Genomic DNA, 27,388 nt, shown 5'->3' on the forward strand with positions numbered 1-27,388 from the left:
TCTAAATCTGGAGAGAGAGAGAGAGAGAGAGAAAAAAATCCTTAGAAAATATCCAGGGGAAAAAGGCAGACACAAAAGTAATGAAGAAAGACAGCAAGAAAGACAGCAGCATGGAAATAAAAGGAAAGCAGTTAAAGGAAGGAAAGGGGGGAGGAGGGGTGAGAGAGTGATGGGCAGATGGTGACAGAGGGGGTGGACTATTCCCTCGTCCTTGCTCAGTCATTTTTCTGTGTTGGCTGCTTTCCTCTACATTGCACGCTGGGGGCTGACAACAGGTGGTCTTATCATTACTGTAAGACTCATAACCCTCACTCAAACAGCCAGTGGCGGAGCTGCGTGTGACAGTGTGTGTGCGTGTGTGTGTGCATCTAATAACTGCTCATTACAGCAGTAAATCAGATAGCAATCCCCAAACCGCTGCGGGCTGCTCGCTACACCTCCATCGCATTGCTGTAATTGTATTGATTGCAATATGGACCAATTATTGAGGGAGCAGAGCGAAACCAGACGGAATCTCTGAGGGTTTAAGCATCTCTGTATGAGTAAGTCAAGTCAAGGGTATTTATTGAACACTTTTAAGAAACAGGTTTGCCCCAGAGTGCCTCACAGAAAAGCAAGGTACACAAATTAAAACAAGGACAATAGAAAAAAAAACATGATTGAATAAGTGCATCATAAACTCTGAGAAACAGAGCCAAAGCCAAGTGTGTGTGTTGTGAGTACTCCCACACATTCACAGTGGATATGTTTGTGCTGATAGAAGTGAAACATTGGAGCCAATAGCTGCACACATTATGATCTTAATATCTGGCAGCTTACTCGCACTATTACATATTATATTATATTACTGTTGGAGGATTTTTGCTGTAGATAGCAAGAATACTTTCCAAATCAAGTAATAACTCGACAAAACACCAGAAAATAGCTGTCGAAAAATATAGAAAGGCGGAAATAATATAAATATCTATACATATTCTGATGAACATGGATTAAGTTTTAGTCTGAAGATGTCCTTGTTTTTGAGACAAGTTGGGAGATTTTTATGGCTTAACTTAAGACAGATTAAATTATAGAGCCAAACTAATCCATAAATCATTTGTTCTTTTCATATTCAATTGGCAATTCAAAATCTGAGAGTTAACATTTTGGTATTCATTTATGAATCAGACAACAAAATATAAAAAAAGGGCTGAATCATCAATATTAATGTTTTTTTCCCTAACGGCATTTCACTTTTAAGATATATTCAGTATCAAAGTAATCCAGAGAGGTTTGCCAGTTGCAACCATTGGTGCACAGCAAAACATACCTATTGCTATGCTAATAGAGTGCTTATACAGGATGGACAGAACCTCTGGGTCTGAAAAATGAAGCCAACATGAAAGTGACCTAACGCTGCATTCTTTCTAATAGTCCTCTGGTTGCAAAAAGATGCTAGACTGAATAGAAATCTATGAGAAAACGACTCAACTTCTCACTTGATCTGCTACCTCAGCTAACATTTTCCTAATGACTTTAGTCTCAATCATTAGCATCAAGTCTACTTCAGTGCATCACGATGTTCATTTTGTAAGTTATGGTAGCATTTAGAGTAAAATAAATGATTAAACAGGTTATGTTTTGCGGTGGGCTGGCTTGATGGTTAGCCCTTATGCCTTACAGCTCGAAGATTTCTCGTTCACCTTCTTGGGATCTTTCTGCATGGAGTTTGCATGTTCTCCCTGTGCATACGTGGGTTTTCTACGGGTTCTCCGGCTTCCTCCCACAGTCCAAAAACATGCTGAGGTTAATTGGTGATTCTAAATTGGCAGTAGGTGTGAATGTGAGTGTGATTATTTGTCTTTGTGACCTGTCCAGGGTGTCTCCTGCCTTCACTCTAAGTTGGGTAATGAGGATTAAGCGGTGTTTAGATAATGGATGGATGGATGGATGTTCTAAGGTGGGGCTATCTTCTGATTAATAAGCCATTACTGTATGGGAACATCTATAAGGTAAACTGTGGTAACAATAGTTAATGTGTTTTAGCTGGCAAGTTAGCAATAGCTTGCTACCGTGATCATATCTACATTCCAAAACTCATGTTTAAGTCTTTTGTGTTCATCAACAACTGCAAATAAAATAAGTCAGTTTCTTTCCACACTCATTTTTAATCATTAACATTCATCCTAGTATTGGACCTGAACAACAACGTTTGACATTTTGTCTGTTTAATCATTCCATATGGTTCTCTTTAGGTTGAGTTAAGTATATGGTTTGCTGTTTTCCCTTTCAAAAAATATATTTATTTTGGCCAAAAAACGACATATGGATCAAGACAAAAGCACGGTTGTGTCTGCTTTGGAAATGTTAATGCACTGGAGGCACAGTTACTCTTAGATAACAGCAGTAATTGACACATTTTATTACATTATGAACCCTTAAAGGAGGACACTTAATTAATTTTGAGAAGATATCAATTTGCTCGACAAATTGCACAGTATTGGTGTGTACAAGGACTGCAGAGTTAAGGACAGAAACACAGACAACAAAGAGCCAACAACCACCACGACTTAGTCAACTCTGTTAGTGTGCTATAAGACTCTTTTCATATCTGCCAGAATATTTTTTTGTCTGTGTGTGTTCTCAGATGTCCTTGAGTCCAAAAGATGGAAAAAAATAAGAAGTAATACAAAAAGGTCAGTCAGCCAGTTAATAGGCAGCAAAAATGTGAGGCAGAGGCAGAGATGGTGTTTTATGTTTCCTTTTCTTGCTTATCCAAGCCGAACCTCTGTAATATTTAAAGGCTTTCGATAATAATTCTATCACAATTGATATCATAATTGAATTTTGGGTATTTAAATGAAGTATTTGAAATGTGTGTTTATCTCTGCTGTGCTCATGTGGAGGATGTTTTTTGTTCCTGAACTGTCCATCATGAGGCCTTGTGATATTAAATCTTATGAGTTATCATTCAATTTGTTGCTTTCACAAAAGCCTTTCAGAATGTGTGGGTGTTTGCCGTGACAGTTAGTCAGACAGTAATTATTTTTCTTGAAATCCTTCCTTGTCCAAATTAAACTTTTATATATTTTAATCCCCTTCAGCGACAGAAAAAAGCCTTCAGATGGGGTGTGTGTGTGTGTGTGTGTGTGTGTGTGTGTGTGTGTGTGTGTGTGTGTAGATGTGTGTGTGTTACCTGTGGTCGGAGCTGCCTGCTGATGTCGTTGGGGTCCAGAGCGAACAACGCCTCCCGAGCGCCGATGTACAAAACCCTCTCGTGGTCAGACAGGGTCAGCATGCTGTAGTTGAACACTCCCTGAACGCTGAACCTCGCCATGCTGTCCAACACGTCTAGATGAAGACACACAGATGGATCATTACATTACACTACTGACAACACAGAGCTGTAAAATGTCCTGTCCGTCCTTTTGGCTGGTCTGTGACAGACGACAGAATAAAACCTGAGAAGAACATTTCACACTTTCCTCGTAGAAATTTGATGTCTCATCTTATTCACACCACCGAGCTGCACCCCCTAAAACCACCTATAGCTTAGTGTCATGCACATAAGACATCTCTCCCACATCTCTTCATTAAGACTGTGTTGTATTACACAACTTCCAGATCCGGCTCCACAGACTGACTACCTGCTGCACTGTCTTAATGGACCTTAGCTGTTACAGTTTTCCATCTGCATCCTACCTTCATTAAACCTTCACAGCTGTTCCAATCAATGCTTTATTTTAACGAAACACTGTATGTGAAACTATGTGACACCTGATTTGGTGGTTCTCAGAAATTTTCATGTCTTTCAGCTCATTGTTTTGCAATTACAGCTTGCAACTGAGCTGCTTTTGTTTGCTCTTGAATCTCTCAGTCGTGTTTTGTTGAGATGAGGCCAATCAGCGAAAAAACTCAATGTTCGTAACTAACTGGTGAATATACATCGTTTAAGCAGCTATAGAAACAGATTTCTCCTTCAACACTTAATGAAGAAAAAATGGAGCTATAAAGTGTGAATGTCTAACTTACACTTGTCAGGTGGCAAGAAACACAAGCACAAAGGATTGTTAAGGTTTCTCAGTGTCTAATGTGTAAAAAGGTATGTGCTGGCTAACACATTTGCAATACAAGCTTTGTTTAAGTGATAATTTGGCAGTGTTGTGTTTACAGCGATAAGGCAAAATATTGCTGCAACACCAGCAAAGCGGATCAGTATCACGTTATTAGTGAAAAATACATTGTTATAAGATATTTTCACATTCAACGTATTCATATACACTACCGTTGGAAAGTTTGGGGCCACTTAGAAATGTCCTGTTTTTTGAAAGAAAAGCATTTTTTCAATGAAGATAACATCAAATGAATCAGAGATACAGTCTAGACATTATTAATGTGGTAAATGACTATTCTAGCTGGAAACGGCCGATTTTTAATGGAATATCTACATAAGGGTACAGAGGAACATTTCCAGCAACCATCACTCCTGTGTTCTAATGCTACATTGTGTTAGCTAATGGTGTTGAAAGGCTAATTGATGACTAGAAAACTCTTGTGCAATTATGTTAGCACATGAATAAAAGTGTGAGTTTTCATGGACAACATGGCATGGCCTCGGTGACCCCAAATTTTTTTACAGTAATGCATGTTGTAGTTTAACATATATAGTTATTTATCTTGTTATAAAATGAGCATCTCCTGGTACATACTTGACAACTTATATTGTTATTACGTGAAACTTGTGTTTAAATGAAGGAAACAACATGCAGAGAATGAATAAACAGAGGAATATGGCTTATGTACACAATTTCATGAGGCTTTGCTTCATGCTTAACGTTACTTTATGCAAAAGTATGCATAAACAAAGACAGATTTGAAAATGCATGGGGCTGTACAGAAGGAAGAATGAGTCCTACCCTCTGGTGGTATCACGTGTCAGTGATGAGCTGCAGAGCACAGAAGGCTGCAGGGACATATGACTTACCACAGTACCATCCACTGTGCTCAATAACAGCAGGACATCACCATGTTCAGCCTCAGCATGAAGCAGAACTTCAAGTACAACTTCCTTAAATTATGTAAATGGTGAACTTTCTTCACTTTATCTCTTCTTGTTATTACAATAGAATGTTTGATCTTATGACAAGTTTGTAGTTATTGGCTTTAATGTTTTCCACTAATGGAGATGGTGAACTGCCCTCCTGTTCCATTTAACTATAAGTCAATTTCCCCCATTCACATATCTGCTACGTACTCAGCCACCACAGTGCATTTTAATCCACAATTCATCAATGTCACAATATATCAATGCAAAAAAAAGCAGTATTATTCAAAGTTCTCATGGTTATAACTCAACAGGTCCTAATGAGTTTGCTAAATGTACCCACAATATCCTGCATCAAGATCTGCTCTAAATTACTCCTGCAGGACGAAACGCTGCACGTAAATCTTCCCAAGCTCTGTATTTACTTTAAGAACCTTGAGCAAAAGCCAGTCTTCGGGGGAAGTCTGATAAGTTCCAGATCTGCATGTCAGAAGTGAGATAAGGTGATCGTCTATTTAGAAAGCTGTGCAAATAAACAAGAGGCGATGATGCTCTCTCTCAGACCAGCGCTGGTTTTGATGAAGGGTGCAGCGCTGTGTACCATCACAGTTATCAATCAGCATTGGTCGCCAGATCTGGAGCTTTTAAAGCAGCAGCCTATTGATGAACACAGATAATAACTCCATGATATAAGACTCATATAAAGGCTGAGAGTGCTCAATCTGCAGATTCTTTCAAACAAACCTTCAGCAGCTTCACTTAGCCAGTGCTTTAATGTGAGCAATAAAGTGACTTTATTATCAAGCCAGATGCCAAGATGTTGGTATTCATGCACTTGTTCAAAAAAAAAAAAAAAAATCTATTAAGACTGGTAATTTTTAAATTGAAAAAATAAACTATTCTTGTTTTGGATTACAACTTAAATTGCGTTTTGCTTCAATTTAACAGCTTTTAGACCACAGATTGCTAAAAGGCTAGTAAACTCAGCAGTGCAGCATTAAGAGGAACCATTCTTTAGGAAAAGGAGCGGCTTAATCCTGGCTATGCACAGCACCTATACGCAACAACACAGGGATTTAGAGTTGGACCTAGTAGCATTATTGCAAATGGAAAATGAGATCAAGTGACAACGTGGGCAGAATACAGAGCAGACAAATGCTTATAAATGCACAGTGATAATGGGTGCAAGTCTGCAGTAGTGATGATTGTTCATTATCTGGCCCACACATACAGATGCAGATTGCATTTTAATACAAGGCTTCAATGAGGCCTTTTACTTTGATTAGGCTATCACTCAGAGTATTAATGGAATATCAGCCTCCTTGTCAACCCAGTTATTGATCCTTTGACATCAAAAAGCTGAATTGGTGCGATTTATCCGAGGACAGTCTAATTTGTCTGCCCACATTTTGGGGTTGTTTGTCATTTGTGCTGCTCGCAGGCCGACACAAACATTTACAAAAACATTATGAGAAATCACAAAGTGTTCTCTCTACGCTTCCATATGTGAAAAAAAAACTGAGGCTGACTTTTTTAAATCAAAATTATAAAAAGATGCATCCGCTGTTGTGCCGTTCACACACACACCATTGAAATCCCCTGACTAGCATGCAGACAAACTAGTGGTGCAGAGCAGAGGAGAAAGCAAGACAGAGACAAGAGGAAAGAGAAAAGGATGGTATTTAGTTTTCATTATCCACACTCTTGTTGCTTGTAGTGTCACCTTGTTCTCCTCCTGCTCCCCTCTCTCACTTTTATCTGAGCTGATAGAATGTGTGCAAAAAGCGAGGCGACGGGAGCCCGTGCTGCACATAATGCGGTCTCATAAACTGAATAAGAATATTTCTTTTTTTGTTTTCTATGCCATGAATATTTTCAGATCTTTTGCCGTTTTTTTCTTTCCCCCTCTCAACTGAAAATAGCAGCCGAAATCCAGGGAGGGAACGGCAGGAACGGGTGTGATTTATGGTGTGACTAACTGCACGTGTGATGCTGTGGCCTAGTTGGGACTAAAGAGACTTATATACATGGAGAAGGATGTTCAGGGTGAAGGAGCTCTCCGTGTCTGTGTGAGCAACGAGAAAAGGCAAGGTGACAAAAAGGAGCCACGTTAAGAACTTGATGGTGTAACTATTTAACTCTTCAGACGCCCTCGAGTCACTTGATACTAAATAGTTATTTACTTAAAACCACTTCTTGGAAGATAATGCCTTTGTTGTTTCAAATACAAGGTGATCCCTTTGTATGTTTCATGTAAGGTTTTATTTTTATGAGATCAGCAGTGCTTTGAGCTGAGTTCAATCGCACTGACTGTTTTGCACCAAAGGTGGCACCAAAATCAAGTAAACACGCCTGATCTTTGAGCTGAGCTCCAAAAAATGGAAAGAAAGAACACGTATAGAGTCACGACAACAGTGCAAACTCCATCTGCTGATGAAGTCTGTATGGATGAAAGCTCCACAATAAACAAGTGAGTGGACTGTAAGTGGACAATGTCTGCTGAACTGCCTGTTGAGAATATTTCACAAGGGTACTTAGAATATATTGTTGTCCAACAAATTCAATTTGAATGTCTTTTTTCCTATTTTGATTGTTCTCCAGTCTTTCACTTTAGAGAAAGCAATTAATATTTAAAGCTAGGCTGCAAAATTTTAGTATAAAAAAATGTGAAAAATGTAGACAGAACATCACTTTGTCAATAACGATACATACATTTTTGTTTTATACAGACATTTACTAACCTAAAATGAAGACATTATTTAACCCAAAGCTGTTTCTTGTAAGTAGTTTTTTGTCTTTTTTGTAAAATGAAACCAACATTTCTTTCAACAAAGCATCAATTTTCAACCGAAGGTGGCACTAAAATCTAGAAGTACAATAATTCTGAGCATTATTATTTATCTTCTGCTCCAGGCCTGTGACACATTTACACATTAAATATTTAATGTTGCATATGACCTGCTAATTAATTTGACTTTTCGTCACCATTTTGATTTTCCCCTGGCATTACAATACAATTTTCTGGCAGGGCTGCAAAACTGGAGCATAAACATTTCATATTAAACATCAGTAAGCTGGTAGTATTTTTGATCTCTCATGTAGCCTGGAAGAGTTTTGTCCACTGATCAAAGTCAGCAGCCCAGAGGTACTGTGAGTATGTGACCCTGATTCAAGTCCTCTGCAATGAGGGCAAAGCAGATAATATAATCCCTTAATTAGTGCTTTGAAATTTGACATTTATAATTCAGAAAGTAACCATATAGACCAAATTTTAACTCTAACCAGACTTGTAACAAACATTTAAAACAGCTCTTTGGCCATCCTGGGTCACTGAAACCCTTCAGTGACCCAACCTGAGGACAAGTTCAGGTTAAACAAAAGAAGGCTAAGAGGGGACATGATTTGAGAGCACAGAAGAATGGAAGGAGGGAGATAGATGAGAGGAGGGAATAAGTAACGAAAGGAAGGAAGAGGGATAAGTACTGAAGCCAGCTTATTATCTGAAGAGAAGCGGCGTATAAACATTGGAGGGTATGTGTGGATGAGCGAGCTAGATGAGAGTGAGTGAAGAGAGAGAGACGGCGTCCTCAGGGGAGAGCTGAGCACATCTGCTGTGTTCCACACAGCCAGGCAAAAAAACTCCAGAGCTGACACGCTGTACTACTGAGGCACACACACACACGCACGCACGCACGCACGCACGCACGCACGCACGCACACACACACACACACACACACGCGCACACGCACACACACACACACGTTCACACTCACACTTGTGTCGAGATATGTGGCTACACAATCCAGTGCACATCTGTACACATGTACCCACACTCAATATACAGAGTTTATGTGTAAGCTAAAAGACACGTTGCATTTGCGTGTACACTGTCACACACACACACACACACACACACACACACACACACACACACACACATTGCATGCAGAGTCCTGAATAGCTCTCCAGGGTACCTGCTCACTGACTTTAACATCTCTCCACCAAGAGAGGGAAAGTTTTGCTCTGAGTGGCTTGTTTGAAGTGATCAGCGGCTCTGTCATTAAGAGGCGACACGGGCAGACGCACTTACCATCTGCCACCACACTGTGGCAGCCCTGAGGCTACCTGCTGGCTGTGTGTGTGCGTGTGTGTGTGCGTGTGTGTGTGTGTGTGTGTGTGTGTGTGTGAGGTTGTAACCTTTGTGAGTGTGGGCTTGTCCATATAACAGACACTAGAATGTTCATAGCTGTAGTTCATCAGTGTTTATTTGCAGGTTAACATGTTTGTAGGTTTGCTGAAAGACAGGAGGTGAATTCAAATGTATGAAAACAGAATCTGCAGGTTTCTACAATTTTAATTCAAGGACAAAAAAAAGAAGAAACCGTCCTTTGTTCTGATTACTGATTGAGCAGAAAAGGGAAAGAACAGCAGGAACATGTTAAAATCAGCGGAGCTCAAAACATGAAACACCAACTAAAAAACAGGAATGCAGCACTTGCACTGTATTATGAAAAGAATCAGTCTGATTTTACTGTGGGAGACATCTGAATATTGTTTAAAGCTTTAAACTTGGAGTATTTTAAGATTTTTCCATCATTTCAAGGACCTAGTGAATAAGTGTATGTCCAAGGGCGGTTTGGGTTAAATTAAAGGCCTTTGATGCTTGAATACAACAGTTTGTAGAGAGCAGAAGAAAAGGGAGAACATAAATAAAAGAGTGTGAATACGAGATGGAGGGCAAACATGAGGGGAGGCGTAATGAGTCCAGCACATGAAGGAAGGAATATAAACAAACATAGAGAGGCAGAATGAAAGGGAGAATACAGAACATAGATAACTCAGAGGGTCTGACCGAGGTCAGTGCTGCTGGAAACAGAGATGATCAGAGATCACTGCACTACAAACATCTCCTACGGTTCTGCGGATGTTTTTTCATCTTTAGATGGGGGTGAACTGGGATAAAAATGTAAAAAGAAGGGGAGCAAAGACAAAGAAAGTAAGCTGATACATACACTACCGTTCAAAAGTTTGGGGTCACCCAGACAATTTCATGTTTCCATTAAAATTCTTACTTTTATTCATGTGCTAACATAATTGCTCAAAGGGTTTTCCAATCATGAGTTAGCCTTTCAACACCAATAGCTAACAGTACATAGCATTAGAACACAGGAGTGATGGTTGCTGGAAATGTTCCTCTGTACCTCTATGTAGATATTCCATTAAAAATCATCTGTTTCCAGCTAGAATAGTCATTTACCACATTAACAATGTCTACACTGTATTTGTGATTCATTTGATGTTATCTTCATTGAAAAAAAACTTATTTTCTTTCAAAAATAAACACACTGACCCCAAAGTGACCCCAAACTTTTAATGGTAGTATACACACATCCACAAATAACTATCATCATTTCAGAAGTGATTTTAGATTAAATACATTGAATGCATCCTACTGGCTTGCATCAGACTGCTTAATAAATCATGAATGCACTATACAAGGCCTTTTAAAACTTTTAAAGAGCCGCACTTTTGCTTTTGTTTATTTAAGCCCATTAACTAAACATATAAGTTTTCTATTAATAATAAGTAAATGATTTACGTCCATTAGGGCCTTGGAAACACAATGTCTAAAACAATAGCGTATATATGGCATTTCAGAAAGACTGAAAACCTGTATAGTTACTATTAAACCTCATACTGATATCTATCATCGATAAGGGCTGTGGCTCAGGCATCAGCGTGGGTCATCCTCTAATCACAGGATTGGAGGTTTGATCCACTTCACATGCCAAAGCGTCCTAACACAACCCCAAGTTGCTCCCAATGCCAGGCTAGGACCAGAGTGTGTGTGAATGGGTAAGTAAAAAACAAATGTAAAGCACTCTGTCGAACCACTAAGGTTAAAAGCCGCGATATAAATGCAGACCATTTACTATTACTGGTTCTGGTGAGGAAACACGACATTAATATTTAATAATAAGAAATTCAGAGTAATGCAAACCCAGAAGAAGCTGCTAGATGGCAGCATAAATGACCAGGCAGCACAGGTTAAAAGCAATGCAGCACCGTAAGAAAGTTTTTCTGCAAAACTATCCAACACCTCAGGCCTGTGATGAAATCCCTAAATACTAACAGCTGTTTGTGTGCTCTGATAGTTGCAGTAAATGGAACATTTTCTTCTTGTTTTTGTTTTTTGCAGTTTGTGGCAGAAAATGTGTTTTCTCCAACACGTGTGCACTACAGCTGTCATCATATCAGATTTTCACTACATGATAATTGCACTCAAAACAATTCATGGTAATAACATTATCACGGTATCTATCGAGAATTTAGGGAAAAACTGAATGATAATGAAATTCTTGTGTGTTTGATGTCTCCTTAGGCCATAACTGTGCTATACATTGCTACTATGTTGAATTACATATACAACATAATGGTGCAGGACTGTAATGTAATTGTTTTATGTGCATTATTACCCCATCAAGGAGCCTTACGTTTGTTTGTTTGTCTGTCTGTTCGCAACACTACTCTAAAACGGACTAACAGATTTGGATGAAATTTTCAGGGAAGGTCAGAATTTGCACAAGGACCAGCTGATTAGATTTTGGCAGTGATGCGGCTTATAATCTGTATCCATGGATTTGATAAAGATTTCGGTATCATTGCGAGATAGCAGCACGATGTCACTGTAACTATGACTACAAGTGAACACTACGTCAGCTGCCTGCTGACGATCACGATTGCGATCCTACTACAAATCGACTGCTGCAGACTTATCAAGGCTTATCCGTCGGAAATGATACGAGGAACAATTGATTAAATTGTGCGGGTGTTTCTGAGTCCCATCAATTCCCACCGCCTGGTACATATTCAGGTCTCATGATTCATTATCCGTACATAACGTACACATGCATAACACACGCCTGTGCTCAGTGCAAGGTCATTTTGTTTGTGTGTGCATCTATATTAAATGGCCACATTCTATGTTGCTGTGATTTCTGATCATCAATAACTAATAAATAAATGCTGCATTTCTTAAAAAAAAAAAAAAAAAAAGCTGCATTCCTGACAATGCCATATATGGGAATGAATAGCCTTGGCGGAGTACTGTGCTCTCTGAGTGCTTTTTTTGTTAACATAATATTACTATCCTATTTTTGAAATATCATGATTATAATCAATACCAGTATATAGTCACATCCCTGTATGCATCTCATGATTGCATCTCATCCCATTCCACTAATTTGCCTACTTTTGGTCTACCATTTAAAGTCTAATTTACATTTGCTGGGAACTGAACCAGATTCATCACAGTGATGCTTCTGTTTTGGTCAAATATACAGCATGTAATTATTCCTATTCATTTCCTCTTGGTGCATGACAGGACAGTCTTTTTTTGTGCGTTTAAATTTCTCCTCAGCACACATTAGTACAGTGCTCGACAGACTTTGTTTCGTTTGTGTGCTCTTGAAGGCATCACCAAGGGAGAAATTTTACACACCTTTAGTCAACTGCAGCATCATGAAAAAATAATGCAACATTATCAAGCGGCTCCTGGAGCCGCTATATATGCGGTGAAGTAAACAAAAAGAAAACATAATGTGAAATCATTATACAAATCTGTTCATTTGTTGTCATAAATGGCAGCAGATCAAAAGCCAGTTCCCATTCATTGATAGAGGTTCTCTGAACGCAACAACAAGGACAGAGATGCCCTCTTTGATTGAGTACTGTTGATTTTAGAATAAATGAACTCAAACCAAAGGCTGAAGGTAGGAAATCTAGCTGTTTTACTTGTGATTCTTTCGAAGATATTAAAATATAACTCTACAAATGTGAGCTAAAAAAAGCAACATAAAGTTAACATAAAGCACAGCAATTTATTGTGGAGAGCTGTTTGCCTGATAATGACATCAGGTAATTGGACACCATAGAAACTGTCTAATGATCCTAGTTGTGCATGTATGCATGTGCACACATCATTGCAGGGTATCTCAGGGTCACATCACAGCTTCACTGCCCTTCCCAGCTCAAACCAAACCGAGCCAGACCAAACAGAAGTCCCCTGGAAGTGGAGCAGGGAGAGGAAACCAGAGGGCAGCGCCTGTTGCTTCATGTCCAGCTGAAAAGCTCTCGATCCCGGCCTCGCCTCTGTGATCAGCCTCCCTCTCGCTGTCTGCTATAAATACACCCAGCCTCTTCTTATAGCTCCTAACCGCCGAGCCACTCGCACACCAAACTATGATTAAAGGCCTATTTTGGGCAGAGCTTTGAAGCAGCGACAAACACAGAGCGAGAAGCAGAGACAGACAGACAGACAGACAGACAGACAGTGGAGGGAGAGACACTGTGCAGCACCCCCAAACAAACATGCAGACAGACCCAGTGTGCACACAGAGTGCCGTCACACCTTCATCTGAGCAGGTACCCTCTTTGAAGGAATAAAACAAACGGGCGCGCACAAAGACACACACTCCCACGTGAACGCATGAGCTCCGTCTGTAGAAGAGAAGATGAAGTTCACAGGAAAGTCAGGTGTACGACAGAATGAGAGCATGGAGATAGAGAGACACGAAAGGCAAAGATATACATGCCTTTATGAGCTGGATCTGCAAAAGCACCTATTGTTAGTTGGGGGAATCTAGATTATATGCTAATGTAAATTAAGAATGAATGAGATTAATAGGATTATTCAGGCTGGATTTCATGTACTTAACCCGCTCACGACTGAATCAGCGTGATAGAAAACATAATAAGTACATGTTTTAATCTGAATAATTTCTTGTCTCTGCGTGGCTTATATGTACAAAGCCTTGTCTGCAGCTCATGGAGCGTTTGTATTTACTATGCAGCTTTATTATCACTGCCTTTGATAAACAGTCATGCCAACAGAGAGACTGAATTCAGCAGATTTGGAAGAGAAGCATGATGGAGTGGGAGGAGAGGAAGTGGTAAAATGGATTAACACAACAACGGAACAAGTGAGCCCAGTCGGGGGATGGTTTTTGGGGAGGGGGTGAGGAGGGAAGATGAAAGAGGGAGGGGGGAGGAGGAGGAGAGCAGCCCGGCTCGGTGGGGGGTCGCCATCGCGACCCACAACAAGCAGAACAAATCAGGAGTTGGTTGATGCCACAAGTGAGGGTTTTCCATTCCAGCGTCATGGTTCAGCATGTATGACTGCTAAAGCGGTGGGCACCAGCTGGGGAGAGTTAGGCGTTTTTGTACAATGCTGCGGTGGTGACACACACGAGGAGAGACAGAAGGTTGCCTGTGAAGTCCAATAAAACTGCTGCAGTTTTGGAATTTGACTCACTGAACAATGTACATGCCAATAATGGCATGGATGGTGATTCACAGGAAGGGCAAGACTTACAAAGAGACGAAGGAACGCTACACTGAAACCCACTATAACAATGAACCAATGCCCTGATGCTGTGCACACTGGGGTTAGGTTTCCACTCAAGCCAGTACTACCATTGTATGCCAGTACTTTTTACTATAAGCTGGACAAAACAAAACATATCACACACTTTTTACCATTTTATATTGTTTTATAGACTGAACAAATCATTGATGATTTAAGAAAGTAATCTAAAGTTTAATTGACAATGGAAGTAATCATTAGCAGCAGCTCTAGTTGACATCTAGGATGCTGCACGTGGCCATACTCTAGTGTTGTGTCAATCATAGGGTAGCCACATCCTGAGTTACTGTCTATTTTCCTCTACAAGGGAGCATCATTTATGAAAATGAACACCATGCTGTATTGAACAAGACTTAAAACTAATGATCGAGACTAAAAATTTATTAGGAAAGTGCTTGCTAAGGTAGCAAATCAAAAGAGAGGTAGGTCATTTTTCAATAGACTTCTATATAATTAGACTTCATTTTTTAGGAGCCACCTGCTGGCCATTAGAAAGAAAGCAGTTGCCTCTGGGGTTTCAGACCTGGAGACACCTGCATCTTTTCTATACAGTCGTTGCTTTAGTCCAACCAATGCTTGACAAGCCAGAGACTGAATTTAGAGTAAAAAAAAGTCAGAGCCAGTCAGTAAATCTTCTTGTTAGAGATGCAGGAAACATCAAATTTGCATGTTAAACTGCTTGAAAAAACTGCTTGACTTTTAAAATTATTGTTGATTAGTTCCTGGTCGAACTTACTCTGTAATTTATGCGGTAAACATGTAATCAGATTGCATCCCTGAGGAAAAAAAAACAGGAAACTTATGTTTCACATACTTGACATATGAATTTATCAAGTGAGACATCTTACCCCAATGAAACTTCACTCTGACTTGAAGGACGAGCATGAAGTGATTTTTAATGTAATGTCAGTAGTGGCAAACCAGTGCATCAATTCAACTGTGATACCACTGCGACAAGAAGGTGCTCTGGATAAGAGCAGCCTCAGAGTGGCATTTTCATTTTAATCCACATGCCCACTTGCCCACACATCAGCTCTTACAAAGTCCAAATGACAACAGAGAGCACTCCAGGTCCCGACATCTGGGCCCAGCTCTTAATCTTCACTGACCAATCAGCGCTGGGTCAGGGGATGAGTGACACTCATAGCAGATAAAAAGCAGTGATGAATCTCCTGCTTCTATTCCCCCCAATCTATCCTCCTAGTCACGCACAGCCTCTCTGAGTCTCCTCCTCTGCCCTGCTCTGCTCTCAACCACTCATTACTGTAATTGGAGGGTTTTGGGGAGATACGGCAGAAAGACAGAAAGAGGGAGGGAAAAAGAAAGGTTGACTAAGAGAGGGAGAGAGGTTTCTGGAGGTCAGAGGCCCGGCCCTTTTCCTCTCTCCCTCCGCTCTGGGTTTTTTCTTTCCCCCACCATCTCTCATTCTATCTTTCTTTTTCTAAATCAAGAGGCATCCATTTGCCTTGGCTTGTCTTAAAAGATGCAGGGCTCATTTGCTGCATCAAAGCTGGATAAGTTTTCAAACAAAATATCGTATTTCTGAGGAACCTATTTCTCCTGCTCTCTTCACCGCCCACTTTCTTTCTTTCTTTCTTTCTTTCTTTCTTTGACCACAGCTGCTGTGTTCTGTCATAGTTTCGGCTTACTGGCCTCTGTCATTGCTGTGCTAAGGATTGTATGTGTGGTTGAGTGTGTGTGTGTGTGTGTGTGTGTGTGTGTGTGTGTGTGTGTGTGTGTGTGTGTGTGTGTGTGTATGTGTGTGTGTGTGTATGTGTGTGTGTGTAAACCCTCACAGGAGAAAGCTATAAGCTGAGAATGAAAGATGGTGTTTGAGAAAGCCAGAAATGAGTGAGAAGACAGTGGTGTTATCAGCGAAAGTATTTTCAGCGGTCAATGGAAACGGGCTGGGTTAAGGCCGTGAAAGTAGCTTAAAACAACATAATGGATGCTACAATCATCTGCAGCCAATTCAGTAAGAAGAAATGTTGAAAAAGACAGAGTGGGTCAGTGACAGAGACAGAAAAACAAGTGAGAGAAAAAGTACAAAATGCTCTCCTCTTTAAAGCAGGTGATATTCTGTATTTTTCTTGTCAGTAAATACCATGAAATGCTCCAATGATGACATGATCCTACCAGATGTGTAGATATGAGTGGAATTACTTGGACTCAGGGTCAGAGTCAACCTGACAAAATCATAAAAAGACTTGCAACTCAACTTTAAAAGAAGAAACATCAAATTGGATTCAATACACTACCAGTGGCTTATGTTACCCACAGTAAGTAAATTTTAATAAGATATTGTTATGTTGCTCACAGAAGGCTCAGCAGAATGTATTAGATATTGATGCGTTACTAGAAAATCAACCAAAAATGAAATGAAGAATACACTCACTTCACAGTCTGTATGTGAGACATCAAGGTGGCAGCGTCCAGTGCGTATGATGCAAAAGAGCATTTTTACTTGAAACCAGACCAGTGAAATATACATGAGAGAGAATCATCTTCAGATGATGTTTTCATGTCCCAAATCCAACACCCCGAAAAATGTGATTACTACCAAAATCGTGCGTTGCAGCTTCATAGCACAACACAATCTGCCAATTGGCTTCAATGGACCTGACTTAACTTTCATCACACGTATGTTGACTTTAATTTCCTCATGATCAATGTGGTTTTATACACCAATCAGGAACAACATTATGACCACTGAGAGGTGAAGTGAATAACATCGATAATCTTAATATAATGCAATGTTCTGCTGGGAAACCTTGAGTCCTGACATTCATGTGGATGTTTGACATCTACCACCCATCTAAACATTGCAGTCAAGCAACCCTCCATGGCAACAGCAGTCCTTGATGCAAGTTGCCACCCTCAGCAGGACAATTCACCCCGACACACCGCAAAAACTCCCCAGGAGTGGCCTGGGGAACAAGACTGAGCTAAGGTGTTCACCTGGGTTCCACACTCCCCATATCCAAATCTTATTGAGCATCTGTGGGATGTACCAGGATAGGCCTGATCTAGGAAGGTCCCACCCTGCAACCCACAGGACCCACAGAATTCACTGCCACCATCCCGGTACCACAGGACATCCCCAGAGGTCCTGTGTTCATGCCCCACTGGGTCAGAAGAGTTTTAGCAGCATAAAGGAGACCAACAGACTTTTAGGTAGGCATCATAATGTAATGCCTGATTGGTGTATATGTCCATAAGGAATTTAAATGGAGGCAAATCTGTAGAATTTACTGACAGTCCATATAAGTTGACATGTATATGAGCTGGTTTCTGAATTTTCTATTTGATACTTGTACTACTATTACACATTTTACAATATTAGTTTCCAATAAATTTTAAATGTCATCTTCAGTTACAATAGCTGCTGTTGAACCCAAGTTACCTCACTTGGACTTCAGTCTTTTCACTGGGAAAGACTTTCTGACCCTCTTGACAACAGATCAACCAACAGCAGCCTATCATGGAAACTAAAGTTCAGGTGTACAGTACACAGTTTATTAGGTACAGCCAGCAGAAAGCCAATAAAGTGTAATTACATTAGCTCTGCAATAAATCATAACTTCAGAGGAGTGTTGATTCAACTGTATGGCCATTTTCTAGTCCTGTTTGTGTTGCTGTTGATCTGTACTTCATTATAACATCTGGTGTTTCTGTTACGATGTTCATTTGAATCAATAAGGGTAGGTTAAATAACAGAATCACCTCTCTGTATAATGCAGAAAAGTGTAGAACAACAAATTACATCCTCCAAAGTGACCATAAAGTTGCATCAACACTTATGAGAATCACAACAAAAGCTGCCCTCCATGAAGGGAGGATTTATTGCAGGACTATGGTATTAAAGTGGATTTATGTTTCTGTGTAATTGTCCATGTGCACTGCTCTTTGCATATGTAGACTGAAGGATTCTGGGAATTCAACCAATGCAGAGGCTATGGAGACATGCTTAAGAACAGTCCACCAACAAGCCAACACCACATTGTCCCTCACTTAGCGTAGCTTGAATGGCGATTGGTTGAAAGGTTGGCTCACACCAGAAACAGTAAATGACTGTTTTAGTATGTTGAACAATGCCTGCGTTTATACAGGCTGTGTGTGATGGTCAATAATGATACGCTGTAAATTCTGTGTTTTCCAGGGCAAAGGCAAAAGTCAGTAACAGTTTAAAAGTGAACAAGAGTAGCTTAAATATGTGGTGATCCCCAAATGGCAGTATACAGTAACAACACGTAAATGTGCATCTGCAAACCTCTGTGGATTGTGAACAGCCACACAGTCTTGGTGCTGCAAATAGTCTGAATGTGTGTGAATCCGCCAATGAAAATAGCCCCTGAGAAATGCACTAGTACTACCCTTTGAGCAATGTTTACTCAAAACTACTAATGATTTAGGAAATTCTGGAAAATGTCTACTATGATCTGCAGTTTAGGTCCAGGAACCGGCGGACTTGAGACAGATAAGGTAGGTAATTCAGAAAGTATTGAAAGATAGACTAATCTATTTGTAATTTCGGCCTTTTAGATGGATTTTTCACATTAGGAAACTGCAGAATATCAGTGTGCTTGGCCGAGAAAACTTTCTGCAAAAAAGGACGAATAAGAACCTTGCACAATGTGAACATAACTATGAAATATTACCCACATAAAAGTAAAAAGAAATCAAGATACATGCACTATGTCAGTGATTAGAATGAAAAAATATGAGAGAAAAATGAAAAGTATGTAAATTTACAGCCCTCATTAGCAGCTGTACGAGGGCCATACATAATGTGTGTACATTAAATGTCTCATTAGAAGCCAACAGCGATTTTTTCCCCCTCCATAAATGTGACGAGTGACTGGTGAGGAATAACAACGGCCTGAAATGTAAAATGTCAGCCTGCGACTTACATAAAGTAAGAGAAGAAGAGGTGGGCAGATAGTGGAGGGAATGAGAGACATGGAGAGGAAGTTTGTGTTTCTTCTTCTGCAGCCTTGTGTAAGCCTCATGTAATTGCAGGGTGGGGGTGGCGCTGGTGGGTGGGGGTAAATATTATCTCTTCAACCATCTCTGCCCCACCATAACCCAACCCAACCCAACCACACACCCACACACACACACACACACACACACCCACACACACACACACACACACACACACACACACACACACACACACACACACACACACACACACACACACACACACACACACCCCTCCTATACTGCCCGGAGCTCCAAATCCCTCAGACTGCCATCCTAAGCAGTACACACACTCACACACACATATAAACAAAGGGGGATTAGATAGGCAGATTCACAACTACACACTCTCTCCTTCCCTGTACACACAAACAGGCATAAACACACATGCCCTCTGTGCCCCCATATTTTCTCTCACTCTTGTTTTTCATTGCCTGTCTTCTCGTGTCGGTCTTGGATACTCATGCTGCATGCAAACAGCAACTCACTCACTTACACACACACACACACACACACACACACACACACACACACACACACACACACACACACACACACACACGTTAATATGGATGCTGTGCAGAGATGCTTCAGTGCAAAATGAAGCACAGGGTGAACGGCCTACAGTGTGTGTGTGTGTGTGTGTGTGTGTGTGTGTGTGTGTGTGTGTGTTTTCATCTCTCTATGTCCTTCGTTTCAGCTACTTTCTGTCCTTTTAAGGCAGTTAGTGACTGGCCTCTCTCTCTCCCAGTCTCCCATGATGTCTCTCGGCTGCTCCTTTTTTCTAGTTTTCTTTCCATTATATGTCTCCTCTCTCTCTTTTCATTTCGCTTCTCCACTCCGATCCATCCCTCCCTCTTTCTGCAGCTTTGTTTTTTTTCCATTTCGCCTCGGTGTTATCTCCTCCCCAGCACTGTAGCAAGAACCCATCCATATAAGTCATTTAACCCGGTATTGAGCCCGAAAATCTCCTTTTTCTTTAACCAAGTGGAGAAATCTGTCAGAGGGTACGATAATCCCACTTGTTTCCAATGCAAATCAATTTGCATCAAGAAGCTTTCTGCACTCAAGTGGCACACTCAATTCAAGCATGATAGAAGTGATCTGTCTTCTCCTGTGTTTCCTGACAAAGCTTTTATTTCGGAGACATTCCTGAACAAGAAGTGAAGCTGCAAAAGAAGCAACGGGAGTTTTCTTTCCTTTGTTCTGTCTTTTTTATTCCAGAACAAATACCAAAAATATAATGCTTCTCAGTTTTGGTAGCACATTTGTTTTTACACCATCTATATAAGACGTGTGTGCAGTTGTCCCCATTTCCCCTGTCTGGTGTGTCTTTACCACAAGTGTGTGCTGCATGGCCAAAGCGGAGCAGAGATCTGGGGGGCTCTCTGCCAACACTGGCTTTGCTTTGTCACACTGGTGCATTTCACCGCAAACTATCAACGCCCTGTCGATAGTTTTTTTTTTTTTTTTTTGAGTGTGTGTCCCCATCCTCTGTCCTCACATGGCGCACCACAACAACAGTGGTGACCGTGGCATGGAGGGAAGAGCAGAACGAGGAAGGCTGTAAGGATAAAAAAAGGAGAGAGAGGAAGGAGGGGTGGGTGATAGCGGCATGAGAAAGCTGCTTTTGAAATATCCCCACACCCCACCGCTGCTGCTGCCACCGCCACCACCAAGCACCATTCTCCTCGAGAGCGGCTGAAATCGGAGCTCTTTGTGAAAAAGCCATGAGAGCATTTCAGGTTCATACGATGAGCCGCAGCATACAAAGCAAAAGAGGGGAGGGGAGGGATAAAAGGCAAAAAGAAAGAGCAGGAAGAGACGAGAATGGAGGGATAGATACGGGATGAAAGGTGGGATAGGTGGAACAGAGAAGTGAGAAAATATACCTTTTCTTCCCTATATTTTTTTCTCCTCTTTATAGTATTTCCCTAATCCCCAAGAGAGAGAATGCAGCACTTCCCCTTTGAGGGATTAAAAAAAAGACTATTTCTCAGCTTGCAACAATTGGCATTGTTCAGTGAAGAAAGCCGGGTCTGGCTGCAGAGGAGGGCCAAGATAAAGAGTGCAAATACAGTTGAGCAGCAGGATTAGACTGATGCATTGTTTTACTGACGGTCGATGTCGGCCTCTTTAACAAAAATCAGAAATCATCCACCTCTGACATAATGGAAAAATCCTCCCTGATTACTCTAATGGAATACATTTCTGAAATTATTGGTTTTGTTTCAGATGTCCAACCAGATACATTATTCCAGTGACAGGGTGGAGTTCCTACCAACATCTATCAGTCTGATGAATCTGCTTTAAAGGACTCAGTCACAGCTGCATCTAAAACTGCAAAACTTCCCAGAAAAATCTATCCATTCCATTGGAACTGTTGCAGTCAGTGGACATGCTAGCAGGACTTATTGAAGTTTAACTTTCCCGAACATTTGCAACACTGACCAATAGTAACCTATCATGAAATGTCTTCATAAGCTTTAAATAGCTTTTTTTTGTAGTTCACCAGCTGGTCCTAGGAACAGTTACAACAATTTTCCACTCCAGGAACTTGTAGGCTTTTTTAAGGTGGCCTGAATCTTTGTGCATATTCCAACTGCAAGAGCCACCCCTGTAGAACCTCTTTTAGTTTTGTTTTTGGCTAAGAAAAACGTACCAACTGCAGCGTAGGTACTTCTGAGCAGCTGTAAAAACTGCTGGCTGGTTAAGCTCTGGGAGGACAACAAGTGGCACTTTTTTTCTGCCTTTTCGGTGAGTTACTACTCAAGTTAATGTATGTAAAAGTATATTTATAGCAACATTCTCTACTAGATCCTCCTGTAACTCATCTTGAGTATGTGGTCCATTAGCTGACAGATAGCTACCAGACCAATATTATTTCTGGTGTGTGAAGACATCCGTTCTCAAAAACTCAGCTACCTGGGACCCAAGCTAATGCTCAAATGCAGATTTATCACTGGATTTATTAAGGAGAACTGGATCCCAGACTCGAAGATGGTACTTGAATCAAAGTTGCTCATCTGGCTAAAAATGTTTTCCAGCTTTCAGGGTTGTGTCCACGTTGGTTTTACTGTTCTCTCATGCATCGTTCATCCGTTGTCTCTGCTATCCTGTTCTCTCTCCTCTTTACCCTCACCCTAACCAGTCGAGACAGATGGCAGCCCTCCCTGAGCCTGGTTCTGTTGGAGATTTCTTTCTGCAAAATTGTAGTTTTTTCTCCCCACTGTGGACAGATCTGCTCAAACTGAAATGTTTGAGTCTGTTGGACCTCTTTGTATAATGTAATATTGTGAAGTCCTGACTTTAATGTGTAAAGTTCCCTGATATGACAGATGTTGTGAAGTGGTGCAATATAAATAAAGCTGACTCCCACTCTTCAAAGCACTGCAGAAGTTTTACAAATATGAACTCTCCATGGGGCACAAATTTCAAAAAGAAAGACTAAGAATCAACCTTATTGTGTCAACAGCTATAACTGTGATCTGGCAGAAAACACTTGCTGGAAAAATTCTGTATTTCATTTTACTGTAAGCTGCTACCTGAGGGAATTTCGTGCCCCCTGATGTCTAACTCTTCCATCAGCTGGTATTCTGCTGCTTACTCACCTTGGTATCGAACAGTCTTGCGTGGGATTGGGTTCCAGTTCAGACACAGAGACTTCTCCCATCCAACCAGAAACACCAGGAGCAAGACCTTTGTCCCGCCCATGGCTCCCATATCAGCTCCCATTCGTCAGAACAGCCGTTGAGTGATGGACCGAGGAACAATCAGTTGATCAGGGGAACTCGAGAGCAGCCCAGCTCCTGGCAGCCTGCTGAGAGAGAAAGGAATCCAACACATCAGCTGGAAGCAGCAGGTTCACTTCCTTTATTGGCTTGGTTGTTTATCAGAAACAGTTCAGTCAGAACAGTATTTAAAACGTATATATTTTTTTAAATGCCACAGAAAACAGTTCACACATCCAAGCTGCACTAAAAGATAAGTGTCTCACTTTGAAAACACAGAGAATAAAAGTGAACATGCTCATCAATAATGCAGAACAGGAATAAGTTATGTAAATTGTGAAAACCTACAAGGACTTAGTTGTACTCGGTGTATGTGCCTCTGTGTATGTGCGCGTCTGCCAACGAAAACAAACACTTTAATGACTTTTGGCCGGGGCGGTTATACAGGAAAGTTTTTAGCATCCCTCCCTCACTGAGAGCGATAATCCAGCTATCGTCACTCAGAACGCTCAGAAATAGCTTATCGCCGCACTCTTGTCAAGCCAATTCAGCAGCAGTATATTAAGCTGGGGCTGAGTTATCAAAGTTAATTGGCACTGGCAACGCATCAAACGCCAATGTGTTGGGAAATGAATGTCAAGACAAGGACAATCCAATAGCACTGTGTTGTAAATGAATTGGTTTAGACCTAATGAACATGTCAAGCGCGTGGCTACAACGCAGCATTTCAGTCCAATAAGGGAGCAGGATGATTGACTTGTTACGATGCTGCAGGTGAGATGGATGTACAATAATAAGAGGAATTTCACATTAAAATCACGTACTCCTAACTTTGTTTCTGTATGCTCGTGAGGACATGCCAGCTATTAAACCTTCGCCTTATGCGTCATTTTGGAAAAAAACACATAAAAGTGTCTCGCACCCTCAAAGTCACACTGAAACATTTCACTTTTAACAAATCACTGTGAAATCAGCCAAGGACGGCCTTAAATATTTCCTTGTGATTATTACCTTCTCCATCATTAGTCCCCAAGTGTGAAAATAACTTTACATTATGTTCAACTCCACACTATCATCAGCTATTTTTTTTTGGCAGCAACCAAGAGGGAAATAACAGAGTCAAAAAAATTTGCATGTTCCACTTGAGTGATTTATTGCTTAAGGGGTCAATTAATCAAAATTGCAAATAAATATTTACACACCTACAACTGTATCAAGTCATGCAGGCTGAGGATGTGAGATTTCTGTGTTTTAGGCTTCTGCTGCTAGGTGAATACAGCAGAGGTGGATAAAGTTATTTGTGGCACTCCTGGAAGAGAAATTCAAAATAATAAAAATGTAAATAAATGGCAGAATTTCTTTTTACAGGCTGTTCCCATGACAAAAAGTCTAAAGTTAAAACCTGTTGCCTCGTCCAGGCTGCTCCCTGATCTCTATAACTCTTGCATGTCTTTGCTGTTTTGGCACAAGGAAATACCTCTCAGGCATTCATTTAGTTCACATGGTTATACACATGACAAGTACCTGAAGTAGCCCACTGAAACTTGAAAAAGGGGAAGCTTGCCAGATTATCTGTTTGGTGAATTGATTGTGCCACTAGAAACTAGGCCTGAGAAGCATTTTGAAGCATACTAAGATCTTAAGGAAAATCAATGAAATATTCTGTCTACTGTTTTTCTAAGGACTTACTCTTTAGTAAAAAGTAGAAAACTGTAACTAGAGAAGCCTGTGATTATCTGGGACACTCTCTGGAACAATTTTAAATGTCATTTTTAAGTGCTGTGAGCGCCAAAAGCAAAAGTCAGTTCACTTCTATCGCACTCAAACTGCAGCGGAAATCTCTGAGATGGATATTTCAAAACCCTGGGAGATGAAATCGCTGCAAACGAACCAGCGTGACTACATCTCACTAAGAGTAAGTGCTTTTTTTTGTGTGTGTGTGTGTGTGTGTGTGTGTGTGTGTGTGTGTGTGGGTGGGTGTGTGGGTGTGTGTGTGTGTGTGGGGGGGGTAATTTTGTGAACTTTCCATTTAATTTAAATTTTAAAATGAATCTACATCAGGACCCCTGAAACTCCAACTCACTAAGTTTAATCTAAACCAAGTCCAGCTACTCAAACCTCAACTCTGAACCAGTTACTGGACTTCAATCCAACCAGTGCTGATGGGAGGAACGAATGATCCCTCCGGATGTTTGCATCCACATGAGGACAAAATATCCCCATAAGAAATGAATTATAAATATACACACAGAAGTGCACACACACACCATCTGTAAGCTTCCCCTCCTGCACCTGCTGCTGCCTATCTCTGAGTGAAATGGTGTCTTTGATGATGCGAGCTCATTGGAGAAGGGAACCCATTGACTTTTAAACAGACGCAAAATGCCAAACGTTAACCCACACAAAGACAGAAGCTACCTGAGTAAGTGTAGTGCACATATTACTCCTTCCTCCTCATCTATTCCCACATGCGAATATTAAATTTCAGTGTTGGCAAGCAAACATTTGGTGTACTTGGTGGATTGGCAGGGGAGGTAATTAAGATTTAGAGATGTGTGTGCTCGCGTTTGTGTGCCCACATCCAAACCGATGTGACTGCTATTGATCGCACTTTTGAGAGGGAAAATAAGAAGAGGCTGGAAAAAAAAAAGGAAAAAGAGAAAAAGCAAATCTTTCTCCACCAGCACTAGCTCACCTCCCCCTCTCCCTCCTCCTCCCCCACCTACACCTCCACCCCCTCCAGATCAGATCATGGCGACGCGCTGCTAAATGAGCGTGCTTAAACGCTGGGTTTGGGTGAAAGCTCTCCAAGCCTCGCAGTGGCGGCTACCAGCTTTATTGGATCGATGCTGGAGGCCTTGCCGGGCCAACGCTCGAGTGAGCCGAGAAGAGATTGAGATGGAGGCGGGGTGGGGGATGGGAGGGGAGCCAGAGAGGGAGGCAGGGAGGGCTGAAAGGATGAGAGAGAGAGAGAGAGAGATATGGAGAAATAAGAAAAAAATTCTTCCTCAACATCCACTGTTCCATCTCTGTGCTGAGAGGTAACAAAGTGAAGTGGGCATCCTGAAGGCCGGATTAAGTGGAGAGGCAGCATGTAAACACTACAGGGGGGAGGCAAGGCGGAAGAGGGGGGAGGATGAAGAGCGAGACAGCGATTCAAGGCTTCTGCCAGTCTAAAGAAAATGTTCAAACCTCTGTATACCTTCCTCTCTTTTCCGCTTTCCCGTTTTCTGTCATTGTATTTTTAATCATCTCCTCTGTTTCCTCTTCTCTCCAACAACACATCTGTTTAGCATAAATACTATTGCCAACAAGGAGCAGTTTCTTAGCTTGTCGACTTCTACTGTGAGAGGCCAATCAGTGAAAAAGTCCTTCAAAAATTAGTAAAACTCCTCACACGCTTGATTCCTTCAAAGCAATCAGTTCCAGAAGGATCCCATTTAAGAACGATGATGACGGAAAAGGAAAAAAATTGCCGCAAGCTAACCATTTAACCTCCCTAAAAACAGTCCTTGGAATATTCAAGCATAACATTTAGTTAACTGGGGTTTGAAAACTTGATTAGTAAGGAGGTAAGACCTTCAGTGATTTAAAGGGTGCAATTTCAGAACAGAATTTAGCGAATATATTCACCTCATACTTGATCTTTTCCAGTTTTAGGAAGCAAGCAACATCCTTCACCTATTCGAGGATAGCTGTGGTCAAACTAACTCTGAAATGCTACTGAAGGAAAGATGTAAAAACTAATAAATCTGTTTGGAAGTGAATGGATTCTATAAAATCCAAATGCTGTATTGAAAGTAGAGGTTGCAATTTTCTCAAAATATCAGACAAAATGAGTTCCAAAATGATGCAAAAATTATATAGCAATGAGCTGTGGTGTCGTGTCGACTCCCAAGCAACTCCTGCTCCAATCCTGAGATAATTAACAAAAGTAGGGCTGAACAATGTATAAAAAATTATACTGTGATTATTTTGACAACTATTGCAGCTGTAGCATGAGTTGTAATTTTAGCACTGAAGGTAATTTTACATTTCCTTGAACTTATGTGATTTTTACTGCTGTCTGTCCCAAACCAACACATCTCATTACATCTGGAGAGTACAGTTTATAGGCTGGGGCATATCTGTAGCACCACAGCAATTCATTTATAATGGGACATTGTAACATTTGACCTTTAACAAAACAAATTACAGCTCCTTCCATCTGCATATTGCACTTAAAA

The 27,388-nt window shown here is 40.9% G+C and overlaps 1 protein-coding gene across 3 annotated transcripts in view; it reads right to left on the bottom strand.

Annotated features, from left to right (window-relative positions):
- sema4c (sema domain, immunoglobulin domain (Ig), transmembrane domain (TM) and short cytoplasmic domain, (semaphorin) 4C) overlaps positions 1-27,388 on the bottom strand; it is a 114,144-nt gene that overhangs the window by 29,810 nt on the left and 56,946 nt on the right. For 2 of the 3 annotated variants that reach the window (XM_055011506.1, XM_055011508.1), the window contains 2 exons: positions 23,043-23,251; positions 3,176-3,330 (listed from right to left, as the gene is read on the bottom strand). In XM_055011506.1, coding sequence (XP_054867481.1) covers positions 3,176-3,330; positions 23,043-23,166 — 279 coding nt within the window. In that variant the 5' untranslated portion in view covers positions 23,167-23,251. The remainder of the gene's footprint in view (positions 1-3,175; positions 3,331-23,042; positions 23,252-27,388) is intronic. The other variant, XM_055011507.1, reaches the window with a different exon arrangement.

Source organism: Amphiprion ocellaris, chromosome 6 (assembly GCF_022539595.1).
Source record: "Amphiprion ocellaris isolate individual 3 ecotype Okinawa chromosome 6, ASM2253959v1, whole genome shotgun sequence".
Lineage (NCBI taxonomy): Eukaryota > Metazoa > Chordata > Actinopteri > Pomacentridae > Amphiprion > Amphiprion ocellaris.